The sequence below is a fragment of the Primulina huaijiensis genome, chromosome 3 (assembly GCF_012295235.1).
Source record: "Primulina huaijiensis isolate GDHJ02 chromosome 3, ASM1229523v2, whole genome shotgun sequence".
Taxonomy (NCBI): domain Eukaryota; kingdom Viridiplantae; phylum Streptophyta; class Magnoliopsida; order Lamiales; family Gesneriaceae; genus Primulina; species Primulina huaijiensis.
The window spans coordinates 25,005,048-25,028,394 of record NC_133308.1 but is presented as its reverse complement, the minus strand read 5'-3'; the positions used below and the strand labels follow the sequence as shown (position 1 = coordinate 25,028,394).

Here is a 23,347-nt window from a genome sequence, read left to right as displayed (position 1 = left end):
CATTCGAATATTGGGAAGATGCTTTTTCAACTGCCGTTTATCTTATCAATCGGCTTCCAACCTCCGGTCTTAATGGAGCAGTCCCTTTCCAAAGGCTGTATAACAAAGTGCCCAACTATTCTCTTCTTCGGGTTTTTGGGTGCCTTTGTTTTCCTTGTCTTCGATCTTACAACACCCATAAGCTCGATTTTCGTTCTACTTCATGCACTTTTCTTGGGTATAGTGATGTTCATAAAGGTTATAAGTGTATGAATAGTGACGGTAGAATTTACATCTCGAGAAATGTCAAGTTTGATGAATTTACTTTTCCCTTCAATAGTCTTAATAAAACAGAATGTTCTGCCTCTCCTGCTAATTCCACTACCTCATCTGACCTTTATCTCCCACAAGTTGTTTCTCAACCATCGGGTAATATTCCTATTGCACTTTCTCATCCTCCAAGTTCATCATCTTCTGTTTCTGCTCCTACTACTACCTCTGATACTTCTTCATCTCCGATACAAGCCTCTACCTCAACCCCTGTGAATCATCACCCTATGATTACTCGTGCCAAAGCTGGGGTTTTTAAGCCTAAGGCTCTTTTGGTGACTAAATCAGTGGTGCCTGAACCTCTTACTTACCAAGAAGCTCAATTACATCCCGAATGGTGTGCAGCTATGACTTCTGAATATGATGCCTTGTTACAAAATAACACATGGTCCATAGTTGAAGCTCCTTTGAATATGCCTCTCATTGGTAGCAAATGGGTTTTTAAAACCAAAACTAACCCCGATGGATCAATAGCTCGTCACAAAAGCTCGTCTTGTAGCAAAAGGGTACTCACAAACGCCGGGACTCGACTTTACTGAAACATTTAGTCCTGTCGTTAAACCCACTACCATTCGGATTGTTCTAACAGTTGCCATATCACAGGGATGGCATGTTAAGCAAGTTGATGTCAACAATGCTTTTCTAAATGGCACTCTTACGGAAGTTGTTTACATGAAGCAACCACCGGGGTTTGAAATTATCGATCCAAACAAACACCTTGTTTGCAAGTTACACAAAGCTCTCTATGGCCTCAAACAAGCACCAAGAGCCTGGTTTGATCGACTTCGACAGTCACTACAATCGATGGGTTTTCTTGCTTCCAAAGCAGATGCATCTTTATTTATTAAGTTTACTTCCAATTCAGTTCTATATGTTCTTGTGTATGTCGATGACATTTTAATTACAGGAAGTAGCAAACCATTGATTGATGATCTTGTTCAGAAACTGCACAGCCAGTTTTCGCTTAAGGATCTTGGAGAATTGTCCTATTTTTTAGGAATTGAAGTTATCAAGTCTTCTGCTAATTCTTTCTTTATGGTGCAATCCAAATATGCTAGAGACCTATTACATCGAACTAAGATGTTGAAAGCAAAGCCATTTCCTACCCCTATGGCTACTGGAGCAAAATTATCTTCTCAAGATGGTGAATCCTTTGAAAATCCTACTCTTTATCGGAGTACAGTGGGTGCTCTCCAATATTTGACGATTACTCGTCCTGATATTGCATATAGTGTAAACAAGGTGTGCCAATTTATGCAGAATCCTTTACTTCCTCATTGGAAGGCAGTCAAACGCATTCTTCGATATCTCAACGGCACACTTGACTACGGTATTTCACTTGCTGCACATTCATCAGATCTTCGTCTTCATGGCTACTGCGATGCTGATTGGGGAAGCGATCCCGATGACCGTCGTTCTATGTCCGGCTTCTGTTGGTTTCTTGGTTCCTCGCCCATTTCCTGGAGTTCTAAGAAACAATCTGTGGTTTCCAGATCAAGTACGGAAGCTGAGTATAGAAGTCTTGCTAATGCTACTTCAGAATTACTTTGGATTAAATCTCTGCTCTCTGAACTCCATGTTTCTTCACCACACACTCCAGTGCTATGGTGTGATAACATGAGCACAATTGCACTTACTGCCAACCCTGTCTTACACGCTCGAACAAAGCATTTGGAGTTAGATATTCACTTTGTCCGAGAAAATGTGTTAAACAAGGTTGTTTCAGTTCATCATGTTCCTTCAATTGATCAGACAGCAGATGTGTTTACCAAGCCCCTATCTGCTCTTACCTTTCATCGTTTGCGATCCAAGCTCAGAATGGAAAATCATCCCATGCTAAGCTTGCGGGGGAGAGTTAAAGAGAAAGAAGAAACAGCCCAAAGAGTTAGGAGAAAAGAGAACAAGCCCAATGAAAAGCCCACATATAAATAAAATAAATCAGTCACAAAGCCCACGAAGAATTTATCTCATCTGCGTCTTTGTCTTTAGCTAACAGAAGAATATTTCTTGTTTTGATAGTTACAACAAGATAATCTAGGTGTCAATATATTATTCGATGGATTGAGTATAAGAGTTCACGTTCAGCTTTGTAAATGAGTGAGAATGAAATCCAAATATTGATTCATCTCCAATTGGTTTTTCTATTTTTATCAAAGTTAGTTAGTCTTATTCCTATCATAACGGACTGGTAAGTCGAACGGGCCAACACATAACTCAACACAGTAATGGCGGGCCGGCTCGCACTTTGGCGGGCCGGGATTTTACTAGTCCAATCTACCTATTTAATGTGGCGGTGCGGGCCGACTTGGCGAACATTGTGTTTAGTTTGGAGGGTTAGAGGGTCTGGATTTTACCAACTCAAGTGACATATTTTATGTGATAAGACATCAAACTTAATTTGACAGCTCTAATTAATATAAAAACATCAACTTTAATTAATAATATACTCTAATTAATATAAAAACATCAAATTTAATTAATAATATATACATAAAAAAAAAGATTATATAAAGAGAAAGATAGATGGTTGGGTTAACACCCCGCCCCCTACCTCAACTTTTTTCCCAAAACTGTATGTAAAACTTTTATATAAAAAAATAAAGCAATTTTACCTTCCCCTCGAATCTTTCATCCCCATATTTTAAATTAAAATTTAAAAATCCCAAATCTTTTAATTCTAAATATTTTATTATCTCTCTCAATTGATTGTTCAATCAGATAAATTTTTTTGCTCTAATTATTAATTCTCAAAGATGCTTATTATTATTTTATGTTGTTGGGTGCAATAATTATCTCAGTTAGTGTTAGATAGAGCAATCGAAACACGATGATTGAGCTGTTATACTGTTTAAAAGATTTGAGTTGCACAATTATCACAATTTATAATTTTTGGTAAAGCGACAAACGTTCGGTCGTACAATTGTTATCAGAGCCAAAGTCACAAGTTCAATTCTCAGTATTTGCAAAAAATGTAATCATTGAGAGAGAGCTTATTGGGTACAATAATTATCTCAAACGCTCAATTCTATATAGACTCTTGTTATTTAATTTTTTTTTTATTAATCCCAGTTTTTTAATATTTTACTGCGAACTTTCAATTTTATTTTATGATTTGTTAAAAAAAATTATTTGTTGCGAATAGCAATGATTTCACAAATTTTTTTTTTGTTTTATTATGAATTTCAGACGTTTTGGGCCCGTTTGGTATTTTCGACTAAAATTCTCCAATTCATATGGTTCGGTTTTCATTTGTTCTGCAAAATAATTGTTTGTTGTTTTAATTATCTTATCTAATTTAAATTTTATATCGCAATGAGTTCTTAAAAGATCTATGCTAGTTTTTCCCACGTGTAAATAATGGCGATGTTATTTTAAATCCAACAAAATCTTTAATTTTTTCTTTTTTGTAACTAAATACCCTAGATTTTTGTTGTTTACCAAATCAAGAATTATATTTCGGTTGAGATTCTACGCTTATGAATGAATAATGTATATCACTAAAAATCTTCCATGTGATCATTTTGTTTTCCAAAGTTGTTAATTAAAACCATAATTTTTTAAAATTTTTTTGAGATACACAGAACCTCAGAATATAAAACAAGGATTGATGAACACTCCCACACAAGCAGAATAACCAAGAATCCTACAACAATTCAATGGAACGCAGTGTAGATGGCATCATCGTCGACGAAAATGGCGACAAGATAATCGACATCAACGGAGCTACCATCAGTGATGAGATGATCGACTTCGAGGACGACTATCACAAAGGCTCGACGTCTTTTTTGAAAACCTGTTTAAATAGTGTCAATGCTTTATCAGGTTTTTAATTTTTCTCTACCATTTGCTGATCTCTTCTTCTTTTTTTCTATTTGTTGCGGTAGGAAGGAAACTTGTACTGAACAAAAGGGAAAATCATGTATTTCTTTGTGTTACATTTGGATGGATGAATTTGAAATCTATAAATTTAAATTATATTTGTATTGTTAATAATGAAATAATTGATGAAATATTAAATATATAATATACTTATTTACACATTAGTTACACTAAGCAGAATAAATTCAATTGACTCCATTATTGAGAAAATTTGAAATCAATCTTAATTAACATGAAACAATTTAAAATATGTAAGAATTTGATTTGAATTTTATGGTATTACTTATATAAAACTATAAAAATACATTTGAAATCAATGTATTTAAAATTCATCGATCCAAACATAACCTGACAGAATTTGCGAAGATCATGACATGGTGAATATGCATTACTTTTCGACGGTATGTTATTTATTTTTAAAGTGTAAAGATGCATCTAGTTTATATACGTTGCTGTAAGATAGTTTATCATGATAACATGTTTGATGTTAGAAAATGGTAAAGTATATAATTAGCTGAATTTGCCACTTTTCTTTTTGGTTTATTAGGTGTTGGGATATTATCACTTCCTTATGCAGTATCATCTGGGGGCTGGTTGACTTTGATATTTTTCTTTCTCATAGCCGGCTCAACTTACTATACTGCTTTATTGATTCAAAGATGCTTGGACATGGATCGAAACATAAGAAGCTATCCCGATATCGGTGGCCGCGCATTCGGGCCTAAAGGAAGAGCAATTGCGTCCATAGCCACGAACATCGAACTTTACTTGGTTGCAACAGGTTTCTTGATACTCGACGGAGATAATTTGCATAATTTATTTCCAGGCATAGAATTTAACGTCGGTAAGCTCGTTTTCGGAGGAAGAACGTGCTTTATTCTCATGATGGGCCTCCTTTTACTTCCCACAGTTTGGTTGAATAATATGCAAATTCTTTCTTACATATCCGCCACAGGAGTTGTAGCTTCTTTTGTCATTCTCTGTTCGGTTTTATGGGCTGGTGCATTCGACGGAATCGGATTCCGTGAAAAGGGAATGCTGATAAATTTTAAAGGAATTCCCACGGCTCTCAGCTTGTATGCCTTTTGTTATTGCGCTCATCCGGTTTTTCCTACGTTGTACAATTCGATGAAAAGCCGAAAAAAATTCTCTAAGGTGCTATAAATGAAACAAAGTTCGGATTTTATTACTCGGGGTTAATGTTTTTCTTGTTTCCAACTGAAAAACGTGACTCTTATTTGCAGATCATGCTCGTTTGCTTCCTTGTTTCGACAACTAGCTACGCAGCCATGGCGGTCTTAGGGTATCTCATGTTCGGTTCAAAAGTAGAGTCTCAAGTAACTTTGAATCTTCCAACGAACAAAACCAGCGCGAAAGTAGCGATTTACACCACACTTGTGAATCCATTCGCCAAGTTCGCATTGATGGTGAAGCCAATCGTAAGTTCACTTGAAAATCGTCTCTCGTCACGTCCCAATAGAAGGCATAGCACCTTGATTAGGACGGGAATGACACTTAGCATGATGGTGGTGGGCATAACCATCCCCTTTTTCGGACAACTCATGTCGCTTGTTGGCGCGTTTTTGGGCGTAACAGGCTCGATCATACTTCCATGTGTTTTCTTCTTGAAGATTTCTGGGATGTATCGGAGGTTCGAATTCGAGATGGCCTTTATCTGGGTGATCATATCTCTAGGTGGTGTGATTCTTGTTGTTGGTACTTACACAGCTTTGCAGGAGATATTTAAACATTTGTTATGACATAGCATATTTTAGTTGTTGGGCTAGAAATTTTTTTTTCTTCCTTTTTTCCAAATGATATTTTCTCCATTGTAGATTTGTATTGTGTGCTTCGCGTATCCTTTTTTCCAAATGTATATATTACATCAAACCGTAGTACTTTCCCAATCATTAAACACTAACATTTAATTTATCGATAAATTTTCGTTTCAACAACTAGCTACGCAGCCATGGCGGTCTTGGCGAAAGCAGCGATGTCATCACACTTGTGAATCCATTCGCCTAGTTCGTGTTGATGGTGAAGCCAATCTTTATTGCCCTTGAAAATAATCTCTCGTCGTCACGTCCAAATAGAAAGCGTGGTACCTTCATTAGGACGAGACTGATCACACTTAGCATGATCACGGTGGGCATAACCATCACCTTTTTAGGATAATTCATATCGCTTAATGTTGGCACGTTTTTGGGCGTAACAAGCTCGATCATACTTCCATATGTTTTCTTCTCGAAGATTTCTGGGATTTATCGGATATTCGGATTCGAGATGACATTTACCTGAGTGATTATATCGTTAGCTGGTGTAATTCTAGTTGTTGGTACTTGCACAGCTTTGCAGATCAGGGGATCATTGAACATTTGTTATGACATAGCATGTTTTTGTTGTTGGGCTCTAATTTTTTATTTTATTTTCCCCACCATTATATATANAATTTTAATTATTAATATTTTTCTCTTTGTAATTTTGTCCAATATTATAAAATTTCAATTTTAATATAATAACTTTCTGTTTTTGCCAATTTTACTCATTTTCCTTAGACTGCTTGCGTGATCCAATATATACGTCTACTTAATGGTGTTAAAAATGATTAAAATTATAACAAAAAAAAAAAATCATAGATGTCTGAATAATATCGGTGTACAACCACATATATATAGAAGATCAAAATTATAAACAGATAAATATATATAACCAGAATCGCAATATCGTCGGTGACATTAATGTTTGAAACTTTTGAGTTTCATTCTAGGGTAATCTTCGATAATACAAATCGTGTTTTCTCTTCCGTAAATTACTTAGCATACAAATATTTTTCCATGCAAAAATTTCTTAGATGAATTCTTTTATTAATTATACTAGCACTCATTCATCAATTTTTGTTTGAATTTTTTTTAGAATGAATGACTTTAAAACGAAATTTAAATATTTAGTTAATATTCATCAATAATAAGTAAATAAATTAATGTTGATTTTTTTAAAAAAATATATTTTAGGGGAAAAAAAACATCTACTGTTTTGATCAAATGTCAAATTTTATTTTTTAATAATTGATTATTTTCAAATTTTATATAACACAAAGGAAAATGCATGTCTAGCTCCATTATTGTCAATAAGCGTATTAATATTACATCAAACCGGACATTCCCAGTTATATTTTTTCTTCGCTGCTAAATAAATTCCATCAGATTTTGCCTCCCAAACGCACGTACGACGATGGCATGGATTTAAAATCCACATTGCGTTGTAAGAATCAAAAGATTTGCTCTTGTTACCCCACCGCAGATAACAATGAAACAAAGTTTTAAAAGGTTTCACGCAAAAACGGAAGCCGAAAGATTCATTTGGTGCTAGTGTATGCCATCCAATATCGTCGTCTTTCGAAGCACAGTGTGCAACCAAAGGTGCCGACTCCGGTTGAAGCCTGCTAAATACTTGAACCCTAACCCTAAAATTGAAAAGACAAAAGCTCATCCCTTGGAAAAGATTTGCAGAAACAATGAAACAGAACAATATGTACTTAATCACCATCATATTATAGTTTAATATATGGGAACGAGCTATTGCAAAATTGGGTTTATATAATAGGATCAGTGTTACATGTTTTAGTGTTGTAGAAATAACTTTTAAATCATTTCAAAAAGGAAAAAAGATCAAATAATCATAAATCTGATCTTATCATATTTTTGTTTTACTTTAGTTTAGCATTGTGGTAATCTTTTAATTGTGTATACATGTTTAGTAAGATTGCATAAATAATATTTTTTTAAAATTATTCTTAAGAATTTTAATTCTATGTTGAGCTGATTACAAATTATTTACATCTTGAAGATATTACGAAATATGACGATTTGAAAAAAATCCATTTTACATTGAATTTGACGGGGATTTGGAATTGAAAATATCAATTTTAGTATTTCGCAAGATGTAATTTTAAAATAGGATTAGTATTTTATAGGGTTTGATGTGATTTCATTTTACTAAGTGATATCTTTACAAAACTTGTGAGATTTCATACTATTTTATGGGATTTGAGTTATAAAAAATAAAATAAATTATTTTTAGAAATAATTTTTTACAACCTTCTCAAATTTCATAAAATGCTATTCATATAAAATCTATTCTATTAACTCAAATACATATGATATATAATATATTGAAAAATCAATTAAAATATTTTTTTTAAAAAAATCTATAAATTATATATTTTCTTGAAACGCTTCATTATTTTTAATACTGAAATAAAATATATCAAATTTGACAAATTTATTTTTAATTTCCTCTTGATAAACTTTATATGTTTCATTTGCTAAAAAAACTATTTAATAAAAATATTTTTTGACGTTTAAAATATTTTTTTGTTCTTGATAAACTATATATGACTATTTTTAGCTTATGCTCACTATGTGGCAATTTTCGATTCTCTTTCATTGGAATTACTTTGTTACGGACGTACATTATATTGAGATTATTCTATGTTATATTTGAAGTATTTTTCTCCATATGTTGTGGTCAAACGTTAGCTCTTGGATCATCAAAATATATTTCAAGTTTTATAAAAATATTAGAGAAAGCACAAACTAATCCGTTATATATATTTGACTTTTGTTGGCCTAAAAAAAAAGGGAAAACATACTATAAACTATAGTCAACTTTAAAAACAACCCAAATAAATTATAGTCTAAACAATTATTTCAATTGATTGTTGAAACATCTTAGTAAAAATCATCTTTAAAATTCTCTATTTTTATATAATCTCTAAAATGTTTACATAAAAATTACTTAATCTCCTAAATATTGCATATATCATACATTTTTCTTGGATATTTATCCCTTCAGGGCCCATACCAAATATCTTCTACTAGCCCAGTAACAGTGACCTAAGCACATGCTAATGGCCGCCCAGGCGCAAGGTAACAATCTCACATTCTGTTAGTCTATCCTGCGCATTTCCAAATCTTAACCTAGTCTCGCCCCCCTTCAGTTCGCTGTCGCTATTGAACTCCAGCACTTCTCCATAGGATTGAAGCTACAGGTCTTACTGTTGTTCTTAATTTGCGCTTTTGAATGTGGATAATTTCCCTCTTGTGCATAGGTTATTTCTTTTTGTTGTATACGGTAGTGCATTATGTGCAGTTAACATTGAAAAGGTTCGGTGTATTCCGGTGGTGGTTATGGTGTTGATGTGAATTTTTAGGGTGGTGTAAATGAAGAATGTGGAAATACCTAAATGGCTTGAAGGGTTGCCTCTGGCGCCTGAATTTCGGCCTACGGACACGGAATTTGCTGACCCAATTGCTTATATATCCAAAATAGAGAAAGAGGCCAGTGCTTTTGGTATATGTAAAGTAATTCCGCCTTTTCCTAAGCCTTCGAGGAAATATGTACTTCATAACTTGAATAAGTCACTTTCCAAGTGTCCGGAGTTGGGTTCAGATTTGAATCTTGTTGCATCATCGAAAATGGATATTGCCGGGGATGAAAGTTGTGATAGAGGTGTGGATGGTGGGGAGTGTAGGGCTGTTTTTACTACAAGGCAACAAGAATTGGGATGTGACAAGGGGAGAAGGGCGAAGGAGATGGTTGGAGATCAGTTACCAAGATATCAAAAGCAAGTTTGGCAGAGTGGAGAGGTGTATACTCTAGAGCAGTTTGAAGCAAAGTCAAAGCATTTTGCTAAGAGTCAGTTGGGCACCGTAAAGGAGGTGAATCCTTTGGTTATAGAAGCAATGTTTTGGAAAACAGCTTCTGAGAAGCCCATTTATGTTGAGTATGCAAATGATGTGCCTGGATCAGGGTTCGCTGAGCCAGAGGGGTTGTTGCATTATTTCCATAGGGGTAGGAGGCGGAGAAGGAAGAGGAATTCATTTGACCGAAATAATTTAGGAAGCTCTGATAGCAATAATAATCATTTGGGTCTATCAAAAAATATTAATTCTGGTAAAGATTCAGGTAGCAATAACACTCCTAATTTATGTAAGGAGACTGCAAATTCTTTACAACCTGTACAACCCCATCGAACCGCTGCCTTTTCTGTGAATAAGGATTTTGACAGTAGTATTGAGATGCAAGGTACAGCTGGTTGGAAGCTTTCAAACAGTCCTTGGAATTTGCAAGTAATAGCACGGTCTCCGGGATCATTGACACGTTTTATGCCTGATGATATTCCTGGTGTTACTTCTCCCATGGTTTATGTTGGAATGTTGTTCAGCTGGTTTGCTTGGCATGTGGAAGATCATGACCTTCATAGTTTGAATTTCCTGCACATGGGTTCTCCGAAGACTTGGTATGCTGTACCGGGAGATTATGCCTTTAATTTTGAAGAAGTCATCCGGCTTCATGCCTATGGAGGAAATATAGACCAATTGAGTGAGTAATTACTTTTCCCTGAATATGTGATTAAACTTTTGAGTATCAAGATGATTTATGTTGACTGTGGTTTCTTTCTTTTTTTATTAATGATATGCTTCTCGCTGTTTATTCAAAATTTATAGATTTCTACTTGATTATTGGACAAAGATCATTATCCTTACGTTGATGTTGATTCTGGTCCAACATTGCAGCTCTGTAGTTCAGTAATAACTATTTTATGATATCCATTCATTACAAAAAGGTCATGACACATGACTGAGTAGAGGAAGAATTTGCTTCTTTGGAAGAATGTCAGGCATTATCAAACTTTACCTTTCTTACTTTTTGAATCATTTAACCTAGCTTTTAACATGCGTGGTTCTGACATTTCTGGGAGATTTAAACGGTACTTCTCTTTAATTTTGATGCAATTCTTTGGTTTTTAACAGCTTGTTCCTTAGTCATTAATTGATACTAGTGTTTTACACATGCACTCACTCACACACAATGCGCTTGTTTACCGAAATTAAATGTTTTAAAAAAGAAAAAAATAACCCTCAAGCAGTTACATAAACATGAAGGTGTGAGTTATTTTCAAATTTTAAAGCACCAAAACGGTGGTACAACTTGTGGAAAAGTAATAAGAGGATAAATAGAATTACTAAATTGCACATTTCATCTAACTTTTTCTTTTTTGAGTTGGGGTTAATTTTTGACGTTTTCTCAAGTATATCAAAGGTAGTTACTGTATCACCCTCATTACTGAAGATAATTAAACTATGAGTAACTTATATTGTCAAGGTTTTGTCAAATTAGGACTTTGGTATACTGGTTGACATTAGAATCCTTACAATCTGTTGTTCCTGACCTGAAGAGATCTCTCTGCCTTGTATGGAGTGCACACATAATATTGTAGTGATAGAATTCTTGCTTAATCTCCACCCATTTCTTGCGTTTTCTATTGTTTTTCTACAAAAGTGAGTTTTTATGTCCGATGCTGGCCTTGAAAGAACATTGGTCCATTTTATGCATGAAAATGCTTTCACAATAAGTACCTTATTTTTAATATTCAAAGAAGTTTCCTTGAGCTGTTTATGTCTTGTTTGACTGTAGAGGCAGCCTTATCTCTCCTAACATAAAATTTGCTTCGACTTCTTAACCAGTTCTGCTCTTGAGTATCAATGTTTTTCATAGGAAGAGTATTTCAAATCCATTTTCATAAATGCACAGCTAATAATTGCATTCCAATGGAAATTGTGAATTAGATTGATTCAATCATTTTTTGAAAATATGAATCAGATTGTTTCACTCAGATGCAACTACTTTGTATTTTACAGCTGCCCTATCTCTTTTGGGCGAGAAGACCACGATTTTGTCTCCCGAAGTTATTGTTGCATCAGGCATACCCTGTTGCAGGTGGATGGATTTAGTTTCTGTATACTTTTATATTATTATTTTGTTTTCTATTCTTCTCGCCTCAGACGAATTAGAGGATGTCTTGTATGGTTGTCAGTTATATGTGATGGAGGCTGATATAGTAGCAGTACATTCAATTGAATTATTCTCTGCTAATCTTAAAATTCTAAAATTTAGGTTGGTACAAAACCCTGGTGAATTTGTTGTGACTTTCCCAAGGGCTTACCACATTGGATACAGCCATGGTAATTACTTATTACTTTGTCTGCTTATTTGACTGAAGTCTGTCTCTTATGTATTTACTGATTAGTTTTATCATATTTTTGTATTCTGTGCATTGTAAATTTAATGGATACACTTATTTATATGAGTGACAGCTCGTTGGGTTTTTTCACTTGCAACTTGATTGCTCATTATCATAGCTCAATATCAACCTCGTCCTTTTTCTTTACTAAAATTTTGATATATAAACTAAATTTTACTTATTTTCTGTTACAGATTTGCATGTTTCTTTACATCATTTTCCTTGATCTTTACAGCTTGCACTTCTCTGTTTTTAAAATTTTAGGTTTTAATTGTGGAGAAGCAGCTAACTTTGGCACACCAAAGTGGCTTACAGTAGCTAAGGAAGCTGCTGTCCGAAGGGCTGCCATGAATTACCTTCCTATGCTTTCTCATCAGCAATTACTTTACCTGTTGACCATGTCTTTTATTTCAAGGTTAACTTACTAACTCTATTTCTCTTACTACTGTATAGTGTTGACCAAAGACTTTTGATTTCGATCTGTAGAGATTACATTTAACAATTGCCTAAATGTAACATGTAACTTGCTTACTCCTGATTTTCATGTACTCAGATTGGATTCTGATGTCAAAATGATCAATCTGCTCGTGATGTCATTAGTTCCTTTTCTTAAACCATCCAAGGTCCCAATTTTGAGTCATGGTGTCAAATGTCAATGGTGGTTTCTTGTTGTAACCTATTATGTTGATTTCCTTGAATAATCAAGCAGCATGCCAAAGTCAATTGTACATGATTTCAGAAGAATGAGTGGTGCAGGATTACCCACTATTGTGTTTTAAGATATAGAAAAAGGATAATTCAGTTTCCTTGTATGTGGTGTCTCCAATGCACAAGTTTTCTGCTCGTGTTTACTCTCTGAATTTTTCTGTGCTAATGAATTGAAGTTTTCTTTGAATCAAAATATCCGAGTAGTAACTTTCTAACAATGTGTGAAATTTTACCTGGATTAGAATGTTCTTGACAAATCAGTATTGTCGAAGAAAGAGCTGTCCGTGAGGCTTGTTAGAAGTTCTTTGGAGGAAACTCGTTGTAAGCGAGGCATCAGATAATTAATTATCACTTGCCAAAGAAGGATGGGACAATAATCTTTTAGGGCAATTTTACGAAGTTGTGTTCATTAAGCAAATAACTGAAATAATAATGTGTTTAGTTGCATATTGTCCCGGACTTGAAACAGCCAAAGAATATTGTTTCCAGTAGCTCTCTGGAATGGACATGCGGTTGGACATGTGAATGTTTCAGTTCAAGTAGCATATTTTGTGAAAAACCTGTGAGCGATTCATATAGCTTAGGGGAGAAGATCAAATATTGGTTGCTCTTGGGCACATGGACAAAGATATTGACAACTCATCGTTTAGGTTTTTTTAATTCGATGTCAAACCGTATCAGCCTTACAATGAAAATAATTTCCTATGAAGAAGGAAAATTCATATAAAGAGGATGTATTGTTTGTTCACATGTGTGTACCTGTCTTTTTCAGTTTAATATGATAACTCTTTTAAGTCAAGGTTCGAGATGCTAAGTTGAATGGAATTTCAGAACTTTGACAATGGAGTTAATTGAATCACAGAATACCAAGATCCTTACTGCCTGGCGCACGTAGCTCACGTATGAGGGATCGTCATAGAGAAGAAAGAGAATTATTAGTAAAGAAAGCATTTGTTGCAGATATCTTGGATGAAAACAATCTACTAACTCTTCTCCTTCAGAGAAATTCCTCTTACCATGCAGTGTTATGGGATGCAGAACTGCTGCCATCTTCAAGTAAAGAATCTCAGTTCTGCCGAGATGCAAGCGATCGAACATCTGCATCAACAGTAAAACCTTTTCCTGAGAATGAAGATAATCTCGATGACATTAGCCAGTTGAGCAAGTGTATCAATGCAGTGGGTTTCGATCTTAATGATGACGACCTGGCATATGATTTTCAAATCGATTCTGGAGCTTTACCCTGTGTAGCTTGTGGCATTCTAGGTTTTCCATTCATGGCTGTTATGCAGCCATCCGAGGAAGCATCTAAAAAACTTTCGCTTGAAGGTATGCTTGTTACTCCAGGTGTGGAGGTCGTCAAATCATTGGAATCCACTTTCCTTTCTGTCCATGGTCAAGTGGACAAGGAGTGTACTAAAGGTACAAGGCCAAAAGCTGTGTAATTTCTCTTCACCACCTTGTCACCTTGGCATCTTTTAAACTAAGAAAGTTTTAAAAGTGGCTTTTATGTCAAAAACTGGCACGATAAATGAAAATGTTTGATGTGCTTATGCTGCATACCCCGATCCATTATTTTGCGGTGTGTTAAAGAGTACTAGTTACATTCTAAATAAATTTAAATTGACTTTTTTCAGGCCCTATCGATTGGCAGGACAAATTTTTACCTTTGCTCTCTTTATTATGGTGATAAAAGTAGGCTGCTACTTGTTAGGTTTACTGGCTAATTTTTCCTCGTTAGAATCTAGCGCCTCTCCAACTCTCATCTATAAGATGCCTACTTCATCTTTTGTATGTTAAATGTGTTCGCATCTTCACTTTTGTAGGTAAAACAGACAAGGCTAAATCAAATAATAGGAATGTAAGCCATGTGAATGAAGCCGCAATATCAGTGGCTGAATCAGGTCCGTTCATATGTTCATCCATGGAACAATCTCTAGGCCCAGAGCTTTCTTCACCTTTGGAGATTGAAGCTGCTTCAACTGTTGAAATTACAAAGAGATGGAACATTTCAAACGCATTTTCAAAGCCACGGATATTCTGCCTAGAGCATGCAATGGAAATCGAAGAATTGTTGTGCTTGGAAGGTGGAGCAAATGTTCTTGTGATCTGTCATTCTGGTAATTACAAGCTTATCAATTTGTGCATCAGAATGGTAGAGTATAAAAGCATGATGAGGTCAATTAACTTATCCAAAATTGAAAATCTTTGCTGCTAGGCATGAACCTTTACAAGGTGTTGTGTTTCTTCATTAAAAATTGAAAATCTTTGCTGCTAGGCATGAACCTTTACGAAGTGTTGTATTTCTTCATGCCAGAAATACCTAAAATTAAAAATGCCGATATGACCATCATAAATGAAGAGGGTAATCACAAAAAGCACCCCGAAGTTGAATATTGTTCATCCTCCAATAAATCGGTTACCGCTTTATCCTAATAACATACAATTCCATCTTAGAGCGGAACACCATCAATTTGGGTGAACATGACGTTTCATACCTGTTAGGCTACAGCTGGATTCTAAAGCAATAAAATGAATGGAATTATAGATTGCATGCTCCTTTTCATTGTTGTGAGCATAAATTTGTATGTTGAAGCTTTTTAATTTGTTTAGACTTTGAGAAGATAAAAGCCCATGCTGCCGTCATTGCTGAGGAAATTGCAAGTCCTTTCCAGTGCAATGAGGTTCCTCTAAACACTGCATCTCAGGAAGATTTGAACTTGATTGGTGCTGCAATTGACAGTGAGGAACAAGTTAACCATGCAGGAGACTGGACCTTCCAGTTGAACATCAATTTACGAAACTGTGTGAAAGTCAAAAAGAGTTCTTCTTCGAAAAAAGTTCAGCGTTTATTGACTTTGGGAGGATTGTCTTGTGATGTAACTCCTGTGTCAGTTAAGCCCTGCCTCAATTGGCCATCCAGAAAGATTCGCTCGAGGCGCCAAGTAAAACATGTATTGCCAAGGAAACAATCTAGTTGCACTAAGGCTGTGGAGGATGTTGAAACAAAGTTGGAGCAACCAGTGGTCTTGAACGTAGATAATATCCTTCATTATTCGAGGCGAAAATATAAACATCGCAGTTGTGGAGGAATAGGAGGGCTGGCAGACACAAATAACTTCATCTTGCAAGATAATACAGACACCAACCACGCAGATCCAGATACGACAGCTAAAAGCACGACTATAAGTACTGCTATCAGAATTGAAAATGGTGGAGACGGTTCATCTGGGCCCTGTGCCTCGGCTGCAGAGGGCAAATCAGAAACACTTCATGACCATTGGATGCTTTTGCCAACAGGAGGCTTTTTCAGGAATTATCCTCCACCCGAACTTGCAAATTCACCTGTTACGTCTCTACCGGTGATTGTGAATTCTGAGTCACAAGCTGCTGTTTGTTCTTTAAATGAACAGAAAGGGAAGGACAACTTTGAAAATTCATGCCATGATTCCCAGGCGCATGAAGTCACAGGATCTGGTGGCAGCATAGAGGAAAAGGTGTTGATTCTTGAGAATTCTGATGATTTACCAAAAGCTGAAAATGGGATTTGTCGGGCTATAGAAAATGAAACTTTGACAGACAAACAAATAATCAATGATATTGTTGTAGCAAGCAAAAATGACATTCAGGTTGCAGAAAATGATCTTGAGAGCCATTGTAACATTCAGTCTGATGGAAATGATATGCTGGAAGAATGCTGTGGACGTGCTGACTCCTCTGAATCTTTGAACGACGACCTTCCTCCAAGATGGGACGAAAAGCAGGAGGAATCCTTTGCCGATCAACTTGTCTTAGACAGTGCAATGTTAAAAGCCTCGTGTTCGGGAGAACCACAGGACATTCAGGCAGATGGAGATAATCAACACCAAGGTGTTTCTAGATTTACTGAACTTGTAAATGAATCGGTTTCTGCTTTGGCTGAAGAACTTCAGGCCCCATGTAAGACACATGACACCGTAGAATCTTGTAGTGATAGTGACAACGGATCATTGCAGGAGAAAAGAGAGTCGGATTATTCAAACTCCACCATGGCTCATTCCAAATCAAACGCCAAAACTGGAAACAAACGGAAAAGAGAGATCGACCTGCAAACAGAAGATCAATCCCTTGTCGGAGGCTTTATTAAAAGCCCCTGTGAAGGTTTGAGGTCTAGGACTAGAAAAGATGCAAATCACAAGAACAAGAAAAAACGTGTTGATGTAACAGTCACCATAAAGAAGCTGAGAAAGACAACTAATGATTCAGTTTCCTGCAAGGGTAAGAAAGAAATCCAGAAGGGACGTCACAAATGCAACTTAGATCGCTGCTCTATGAGTTTCCAGACGAAGGCAGAGCTCCTCCTGCACAAAGGAAACCGGTGCCCTGTCGAAGGATGCCGGAAAAAGTTCAACTCCCACAAATATGCAATACAGCATCAACGTGTTCATGATGATGACCGGCCTCTTAAATGTCCATGGAATGGTTGTACCATGTCATTCAAATGGGCTTGGGCAAGAACAGAACATTTACGGGTGCATACCGGGGAAAGGCCATACGTGTGCAAAGTTAAGGGATGTGGCCTTACTTTCAGATTCGTATCGGATTTCAGTCGACACAGGCGAAAAACAGGGCATTATGTTTGCACAACCAGCTGAGAACCTCTAATCCTGATGAGGATTATTAGCTTCTCGAAATCTCATCACCCCGGCAATGAAGCTTTGAACAAATGGAACACAAGAATCATGGGTATGGTGCTAGAGTTGTCGAATGGTAGAGTAGTTTAGGGAATGGATGGAACCGTGTGAAGTAGGCATTTTACTTTTTTTGCTAATTTTTTTATTGTAGGGATAAATATGATCTTCACTCTCCTGCCTTGTTCAAGTTAACGTGAAAGTGGAAAAAGTTGGATCTTCACAATTGGTATTCACCAAATGCACTAATCAACAATTCCAATCGTTAATTAATTTACACGTATCAAATATGCAAATAAAGTTTGTGCGGTACGTGTTTTCTGTGCCATTATAAAATATATCGATCGTACCGATTTCTTTCGACTTTTTTTAATAATCCATTGCAGCAATTGACCATTAAAATCGTCAGCAATTGAATGAAGTTATTTGAAATATGATCAATTATTATGTGTGTATCAATTTGACACAAAAGTTTAATTTCAATTTTATGGAAATTGCATGATATTTATTATGTAACTTCGATGGAACAAGCTTATTAGTAATTTTCATATATCTCTACATTTTTTTAACATTTCTCCAACTTCTCCTTATTTTATCTCAAAGTCCACATATTTTTTTTCTAGTTCTCACAATTTTTTTTTAAATATTTCTTTTTTCAAATAATTAAGTTAAAGTTGCGATAATTACTAGTAAATTGTCATGAGTCGATCATTTAGTTCAATTAAAAGGAAGTCAATCCAATGAAATGAAAGGAAGCAAAATCCTATTGTATTTCTCATCGTTTTGATCCTAAATCTTTTCAAGTTGCAATTGAAATAATATATCTTACCAATTATATTGATATCGAACAATTGTTTTTCAAAATAATATTGACTAATTTTAATTTAAGTTTAATATAAGAATTCCAAATTGTGTGAGTTTATTTAATATTGAGTAAAACTTGTTATAATATATGATGAATATGTAAATGTCAAGATTTTTTTTTTTTAATATTGTAGGGGGAGATATTGGAATTACATTTTTTCGGATGAATCTGTCGTTTAAATTAGGGTCTTTTATTGTGATTTATCTTGCTAAAATGGTTTGCAGCTATATTAGCTCGAAATTTTATACAATATTCCTCGAGTGGTTTACGGTTACTATTAGCTGAAAAATTTATCCGATATATCTCGAAAAATATCGATTATGAGTCTCACGTTATAATTTTTTTTTTTGAAATATTATAAACTTGACATATTCAAGTTTTAATATATCTTGATATTTTATAGATCTCATTATATTTGTTTTCAATCACTTTTTTCCGGGATTAAATCGATTATGATAATAGAATATTATATATAATAACTTTTATGCAATATTTATGCTACATTTAATTTTTATTTTAAAAAACTTTACCCAATAAATATATATACTTTTGCCAGCTAACGTTTATGCTCATACCAACTCGCAAACTATTCGCCAACTGCGCTTCAAGAATCGTCTACAAAACCTCTGAAAATGGCAGCCGCTGCAGCTCCACCTCCTCCGCCGTCCGCCGCCACCATCACCTTACCGGGATCCATTCCATCTGGCCATACACTTTTCACGCGCATCCGTCTCGCTACAAATGAAGACGTGCCCCAAATCCACAAGCTCATCCACCAAATGGCCGTATTCGAACACCTCACCCACCTCTGCTCCGCCACCACCGACTCCCTCTCGGAGACCCTCTTCCCCCCACACCCTCCTCCGCCATTCACTTCCTTCACCATCTTCCTCCTGGAACTCTCCCCTTCCCCGTTTCCACCAGCCCAGAACAATTCCCATTTCACCCCGCTCCTGAAATCCTTTAACCTGGACCTCCCAGTTGAAGACCCGGAGAAAGAGAGTTTCAGAAGCAGTGCTGTTGATGTGATTTTTAATGACGTTACCGTTGGTGGGTTCGTGTTGTTTTTCCCCAATTACTCCTCGTTTCTGGCGAAACCCGGCTTCTATATTGAGGATATCTTTGTGAGGGAATGTTACAGGAGGAATGGATTGGGCAAGATGATGCTTTCTGCAGTGGCTGCGCAGGCGGCGAAGATGGGGTACGGGAGGGTGGAGTGGGTGGTGCTGGATTGGAATATTAACGCCATTACATTTTACGAGCAGATGGGGGCGCAGGTTTTACCGGAGTGGAGGATCTGTAGGCTCACTGGCGAGATCCTTCAGGCTTATGCTCATGTTAACCTTTGATTTTCCTTTTGTTTACTTTGATCTTTGTGGCGTCTTTTAAATAATAAAAAGAGTCATCTTGAAACTTGAGCTGCTTTCGAGAGATTGTGGGAGTGCTATGCGGGAAACTATAATGTATTCGAGTACTTGTATTAGCATAATTTTCAGAATTTCTTGTTAAAGAAAGGAGATTGTTTTTTCCTTGCCTGTGAATCAAGTGCTTTACACAGAGGTCAGCGGTTTACTGAAGTTGGCGTTATCATTTTAATGGAATTCAAGCTCAATTTTATCGTTTACATAATGTTTTTGCGTGTGAGTATTCCACAAAGCACTGGATTAGCAGCTATGTTGTGTTGTTACAAGTGCTGAAACTATTGATTTATTACTTTGGCAACAATGTCGTTCCACAATTTTTCGAATTAAGTGTGTCAATTAAGTGCATCTTATGATTGATCAATCATCGATTATGGAAATGTAAAAAGATTCTACCTTTTTGAAATGCCTTTGATTAACTAATGGTTGGGCAAGAACTCTGTTATTTCCTAACTATTGTTGTACCATGCAAGTCAAATAAATTGGTTGATCAACAATATCTCAATCTTTAATAGTCCAATTAATATTCTACTGTTTGAAGTTGCACAATATTTGTTTTCTGTGACAGACCATAGGAAAAGCATCACTCACTGCTAAATTGATTTTATGCATGAGGAAAAATGATGGATGAGCTTACTTATCTTAACTGTGATGATTGGCTATGGATTGTGAATTCGTTCTGATGATATATTTAGCATTATTATTGTGATTGAGAGTTGCATTACCTTGATTATAATGGCTATAAAAGATATTGTCGAATAATGAGAATGTTTTGTTCTCGTGGTTTAGTTATGTTGATATGTTGTGGAATTGTGTGCTGAATTTTATGTGCTTATATTATCTTGATTCTTGGTGAATGAACCTGGTGATACACCTCTGTTCCGTACCTTTTCTCGTAGCTTGTTGAAATTTCATCGGGGTGTTTGGTGTTTCTTACAACCCCTGCTGATTTTATTAAAATTATCTGATAACAGGTCGGTTCTTTAGTTTTTGTGGTGAGATGAAATTCACCCTTTCCGAATGTATAAAGATTGACGCACAGTGCCTATGCTGATTTTGTTTGTTCTGCCCAGATTATTCCTTTCATGCCTACGCAACAAGGGCGACACTGTCTGATTGCCTTGAGAAAAAATAACTTGACAAAAGGAATAAATGGTACTTCTTGTCAAAAAGTTGGCTTCTTTGATGATTTTGATTGCATTAATCGTGGCTATGCATTAGACTGAATCACTGAACCATTGTTGGAAAGTTGTTTCATACGTCCTTTAATAGTTGCTTATCTGTTCTGTTTAAAGATTGAACTTGTGCAGTTCTGCTCAAGCTCGATGTACATGCTTGATTAATTTCAACCCCAGACGTCGAATTTTGACCTCGCTTTCAAGCCTAAACTGTCGTTAGCTTATGCCCCTTATTTTTTACCCGCGTTTTTCCACCCAGCGAAAACACAGACAATGAAGAAACGAAGGACCCAACCAGGACTTCGCAATCTGAATATAGATAAATTGCTCGATTAAAGATTATTGATATGATGATACAATCGTGCCACTAATTTTTCAACTTCCAATAGCGGGTGGCCATTCGGCACATTTATAGAAACAAGAACAGAATCTGATTTTAAATGGTCCGTTATAGACAAGTCTGCAATCAGCTTCTATAACGACATCTGCCCCCAAATCTTTGCTGCATGGTTCGACACAGGAATCAAGCTTCTTGCCATCACAAAGACCGTCAAGCTCCTTGCTGCAAATTGGACCCCATAGAGGTTTTTTCTTGCTTCCCACTTCAACTCTTGATAATGTGCCTGCTTTTATCATGTCTTTCAGGACACACTCGATCGAATGCACGCACACGCTCACACATATATGTATTTACATAGGTGATTATGATAAGTATAAATAAAGATAAAGAATTATTTTATTGTGGTTATATATACTATACAGATTTACTAAAACTAAGATTTTATGATTTTTTTAATTCACAAAATAAAATATTTTTGTAATTTGAAAAGTGGTATTATGATATATTAAAGTATATTATGAGTCATCAAATGTTTTGCTTCATAAAAAATTTTGTTAAACGGTCTCACAAGTTAATTTTGTGAGACATATCTCTTATTTGGATCATTCTATGTCAAAATTATTACTTATTATCGTAAATATGAGCATGATTGACTCGTGGATCAAAATTGTCTGACAAGAGATCTATTATACTTACTAAGCCCTTTAACCTTAATAATATGGGATAGAGGTGTAGAATATATCTTAGTCTTATTACATGATAATAAATTGACCATATCATCCAGATTAAATAAAAAATTATGAAACATCATAATTTTTTTAAATAGCAAGATATCATCCTACTTAAAACAATTTTTTAATTAAAAATTAAAAAATTCATCCTCATCAGAGTTATTAACTTTAATGTAAATATGTAATCTATGAATTTTTAAACCAAAAAAATAGTTAAAACGAAGAAGAAATATGGCACACAAGAAGCTAATTTATTCTCTTACAATCTGTGCACGTGATTTAACATTATATATAGATGGTTGAGTGGATCTCTTGTGAGATATTATCACGAATTTATGTCTGTGAAACACTCTTATGAATTTATATATGTGAGAAAGGTCGATTCGTTCATAGTTACTTTGAAAAATAATACTTTGAGATAAAGATAAAAAAAATTAATATTTTTTTTTTAATTAGGTCAGGTTAGAGATCCAAAATCGACCCGGAAGACAGTATCACAAGAGTTTTTATATGGATGATTAATTGTCATGTCGTTATTATTTAATCACTAATAAATTAAAGCTCGTAAACATCCAAATTACGAGATGAGAAATGTAACTTCCTCTTCGATCGAGCTCTTTTGGATCGTTTAGCCACAATTGTAGAGTATTATATTTATTTATTCGATTTTCATTATATTTATATGGAAAAATAATTGCGGAGCATTAAAATAATGGAAGCGAAGTGAAGTTTATACCTGAGACCAGAGATGAACAAAGGCCTAAAACCAAAAGAGATAACACCAACTTCTCCATTTTATGTTGGATCGCAAGTTTGATGCTCATTTTTATAGTCATTTATCGCCAAAGATTTTCGAAATTTCGGATTTTCGAGATCGGATTCGACATCTTTATATGATTTTCGGTCAACAAATAACCTTTCGATCGGATTTTGATTCTTGGTTATGATATTATTATGGATGCACATATTCTTGAGTTGGCTATGTGAATTAAATTACATTTTCCATTTTTTGATTAGCTTTTGTATGCACCGATTTCTAATTACATCAATTTGATCGTCGAACTTTTTTGTATATAATAATAAATGAATTTGACCTCATATCAGAATTACAAGTCAAATTAACATAGAACCTCATTATAGCAATTTCATTTGAATTTCCA

At 35.3% G+C, this 23,347-nt stretch overlaps 3 protein-coding genes across 4 annotated transcripts; all 3 read left to right on the top strand.

Annotated features, from left to right (window-relative positions):
* Positions 1 to 3,895: 3,895 nt before the first annotated feature.
* On the top strand, positions 3,896 to 6,005 carry LOC140972299 (amino acid transporter AVT1J-like). Its single transcript, XM_073434745.1, has 3 exons — positions 3,896 to 4,131; positions 4,736 to 5,343; positions 5,433 to 6,005. The coding sequence occupies exons 1-3, from the start codon at positions 3,966 to 3,968 to the stop codon at positions 5,946 to 5,948; spliced, it is 1,290 nt and encodes a 429-aa protein (XP_073290846.1). The 5' UTR covers positions 3,896 to 3,965; the 3' UTR covers positions 5,949 to 6,005.
* Positions 6,006 to 9,095: 3,090 nt separating this feature from the next.
* Positions 9,096 to 17,872, top strand: LOC140974010 (lysine-specific demethylase ELF6-like). Of its 2 annotated transcripts, XM_073437206.1 has the most exons (8): positions 9,100 to 9,238; positions 9,401 to 10,572; positions 11,892 to 11,970; positions 12,148 to 12,215; positions 12,539 to 12,689; positions 13,845 to 14,404; positions 14,809 to 15,102; positions 15,596 to 17,872. In XM_073437206.1, the coding sequence occupies exons 2-8, from the start codon at positions 9,411 to 9,413 to the stop codon at positions 17,614 to 17,616; spliced, it is 4,335 nt and encodes a 1,444-aa protein (XP_073293307.1). In that variant the 5' UTR covers positions 9,100 to 9,238; positions 9,401 to 9,410; the 3' UTR covers positions 17,617 to 17,872. The 2 variants fall into 2 exon arrangements, with proteins under 2 accessions (XP_073293308.1, XP_073293307.1); XM_073437207.1 differs by having other exon boundaries at positions 9,096 to 10,572; positions 13,845 to 14,311.
* A 1,215-nt stretch (positions 17,873 to 19,087) lies between these two features.
* LOC140974009 (GCN5-related N-acetyltransferase 8-like) lies at positions 19,088 to 20,089 on the top strand. Its single transcript, XM_073437205.1, has one exon. The coding sequence runs from the start codon at positions 19,150 to 19,152 to the stop codon at positions 19,864 to 19,866; it is 717 nt and encodes a 238-aa protein (XP_073293306.1). The 5' UTR covers positions 19,088 to 19,149; the 3' UTR covers positions 19,867 to 20,089.
* Positions 20,090 to 23,347: the final 3,258 nt, after the last annotated feature.

Excerpts from the sequence above, each read along its gene's own strand:
- LOC140974010 (XM_073437206.1), top strand. The coding sequence starts at position 9,411 with ATGAAGAATGTGGAAATACCTAAATGGCTTGAAGGGTTGCCTCTGGCG. Across the intron at positions 11,971-12,147 it reads TCAGGCATACCCTGTTGCAG|GTTGGTACAAAACCCTGGTG; the intron begins GTGGATGGATTT and ends TCTAAAATTTAG. Across the intron at positions 14,405-14,808 it reads GGACAAGGAGTGTACTAAAG|GTAAAACAGACAAGGCTAAA; the intron begins GTACAAGGCCAA and ends TCACTTTTGTAG.
- LOC140972299 (XM_073434745.1), top strand. The coding sequence starts at position 3,966 with ATGGAACGCAGTGTAGATGGCATCATCGTCGACGAAAATGGCGACAAG. Across the intron at positions 4,132-4,735 it reads TAGTGTCAATGCTTTATCAG|GTGTTGGGATATTATCACTT; the intron begins GTTTTTAATTTT and ends TTGGTTTATTAG. Across the intron at positions 5,344-5,432 it reads GCCGAAAAAAATTCTCTAAG|ATCATGCTCGTTTGCTTCCT; the intron begins GTGCTATAAATG and ends TCTTATTTGCAG.
- LOC140974009 (XM_073437205.1), top strand. The coding sequence starts at position 19,150 with ATGGCAGCCGCTGCAGCTCCACCTCCTCCGCCGTCCGCCGCCACCATC.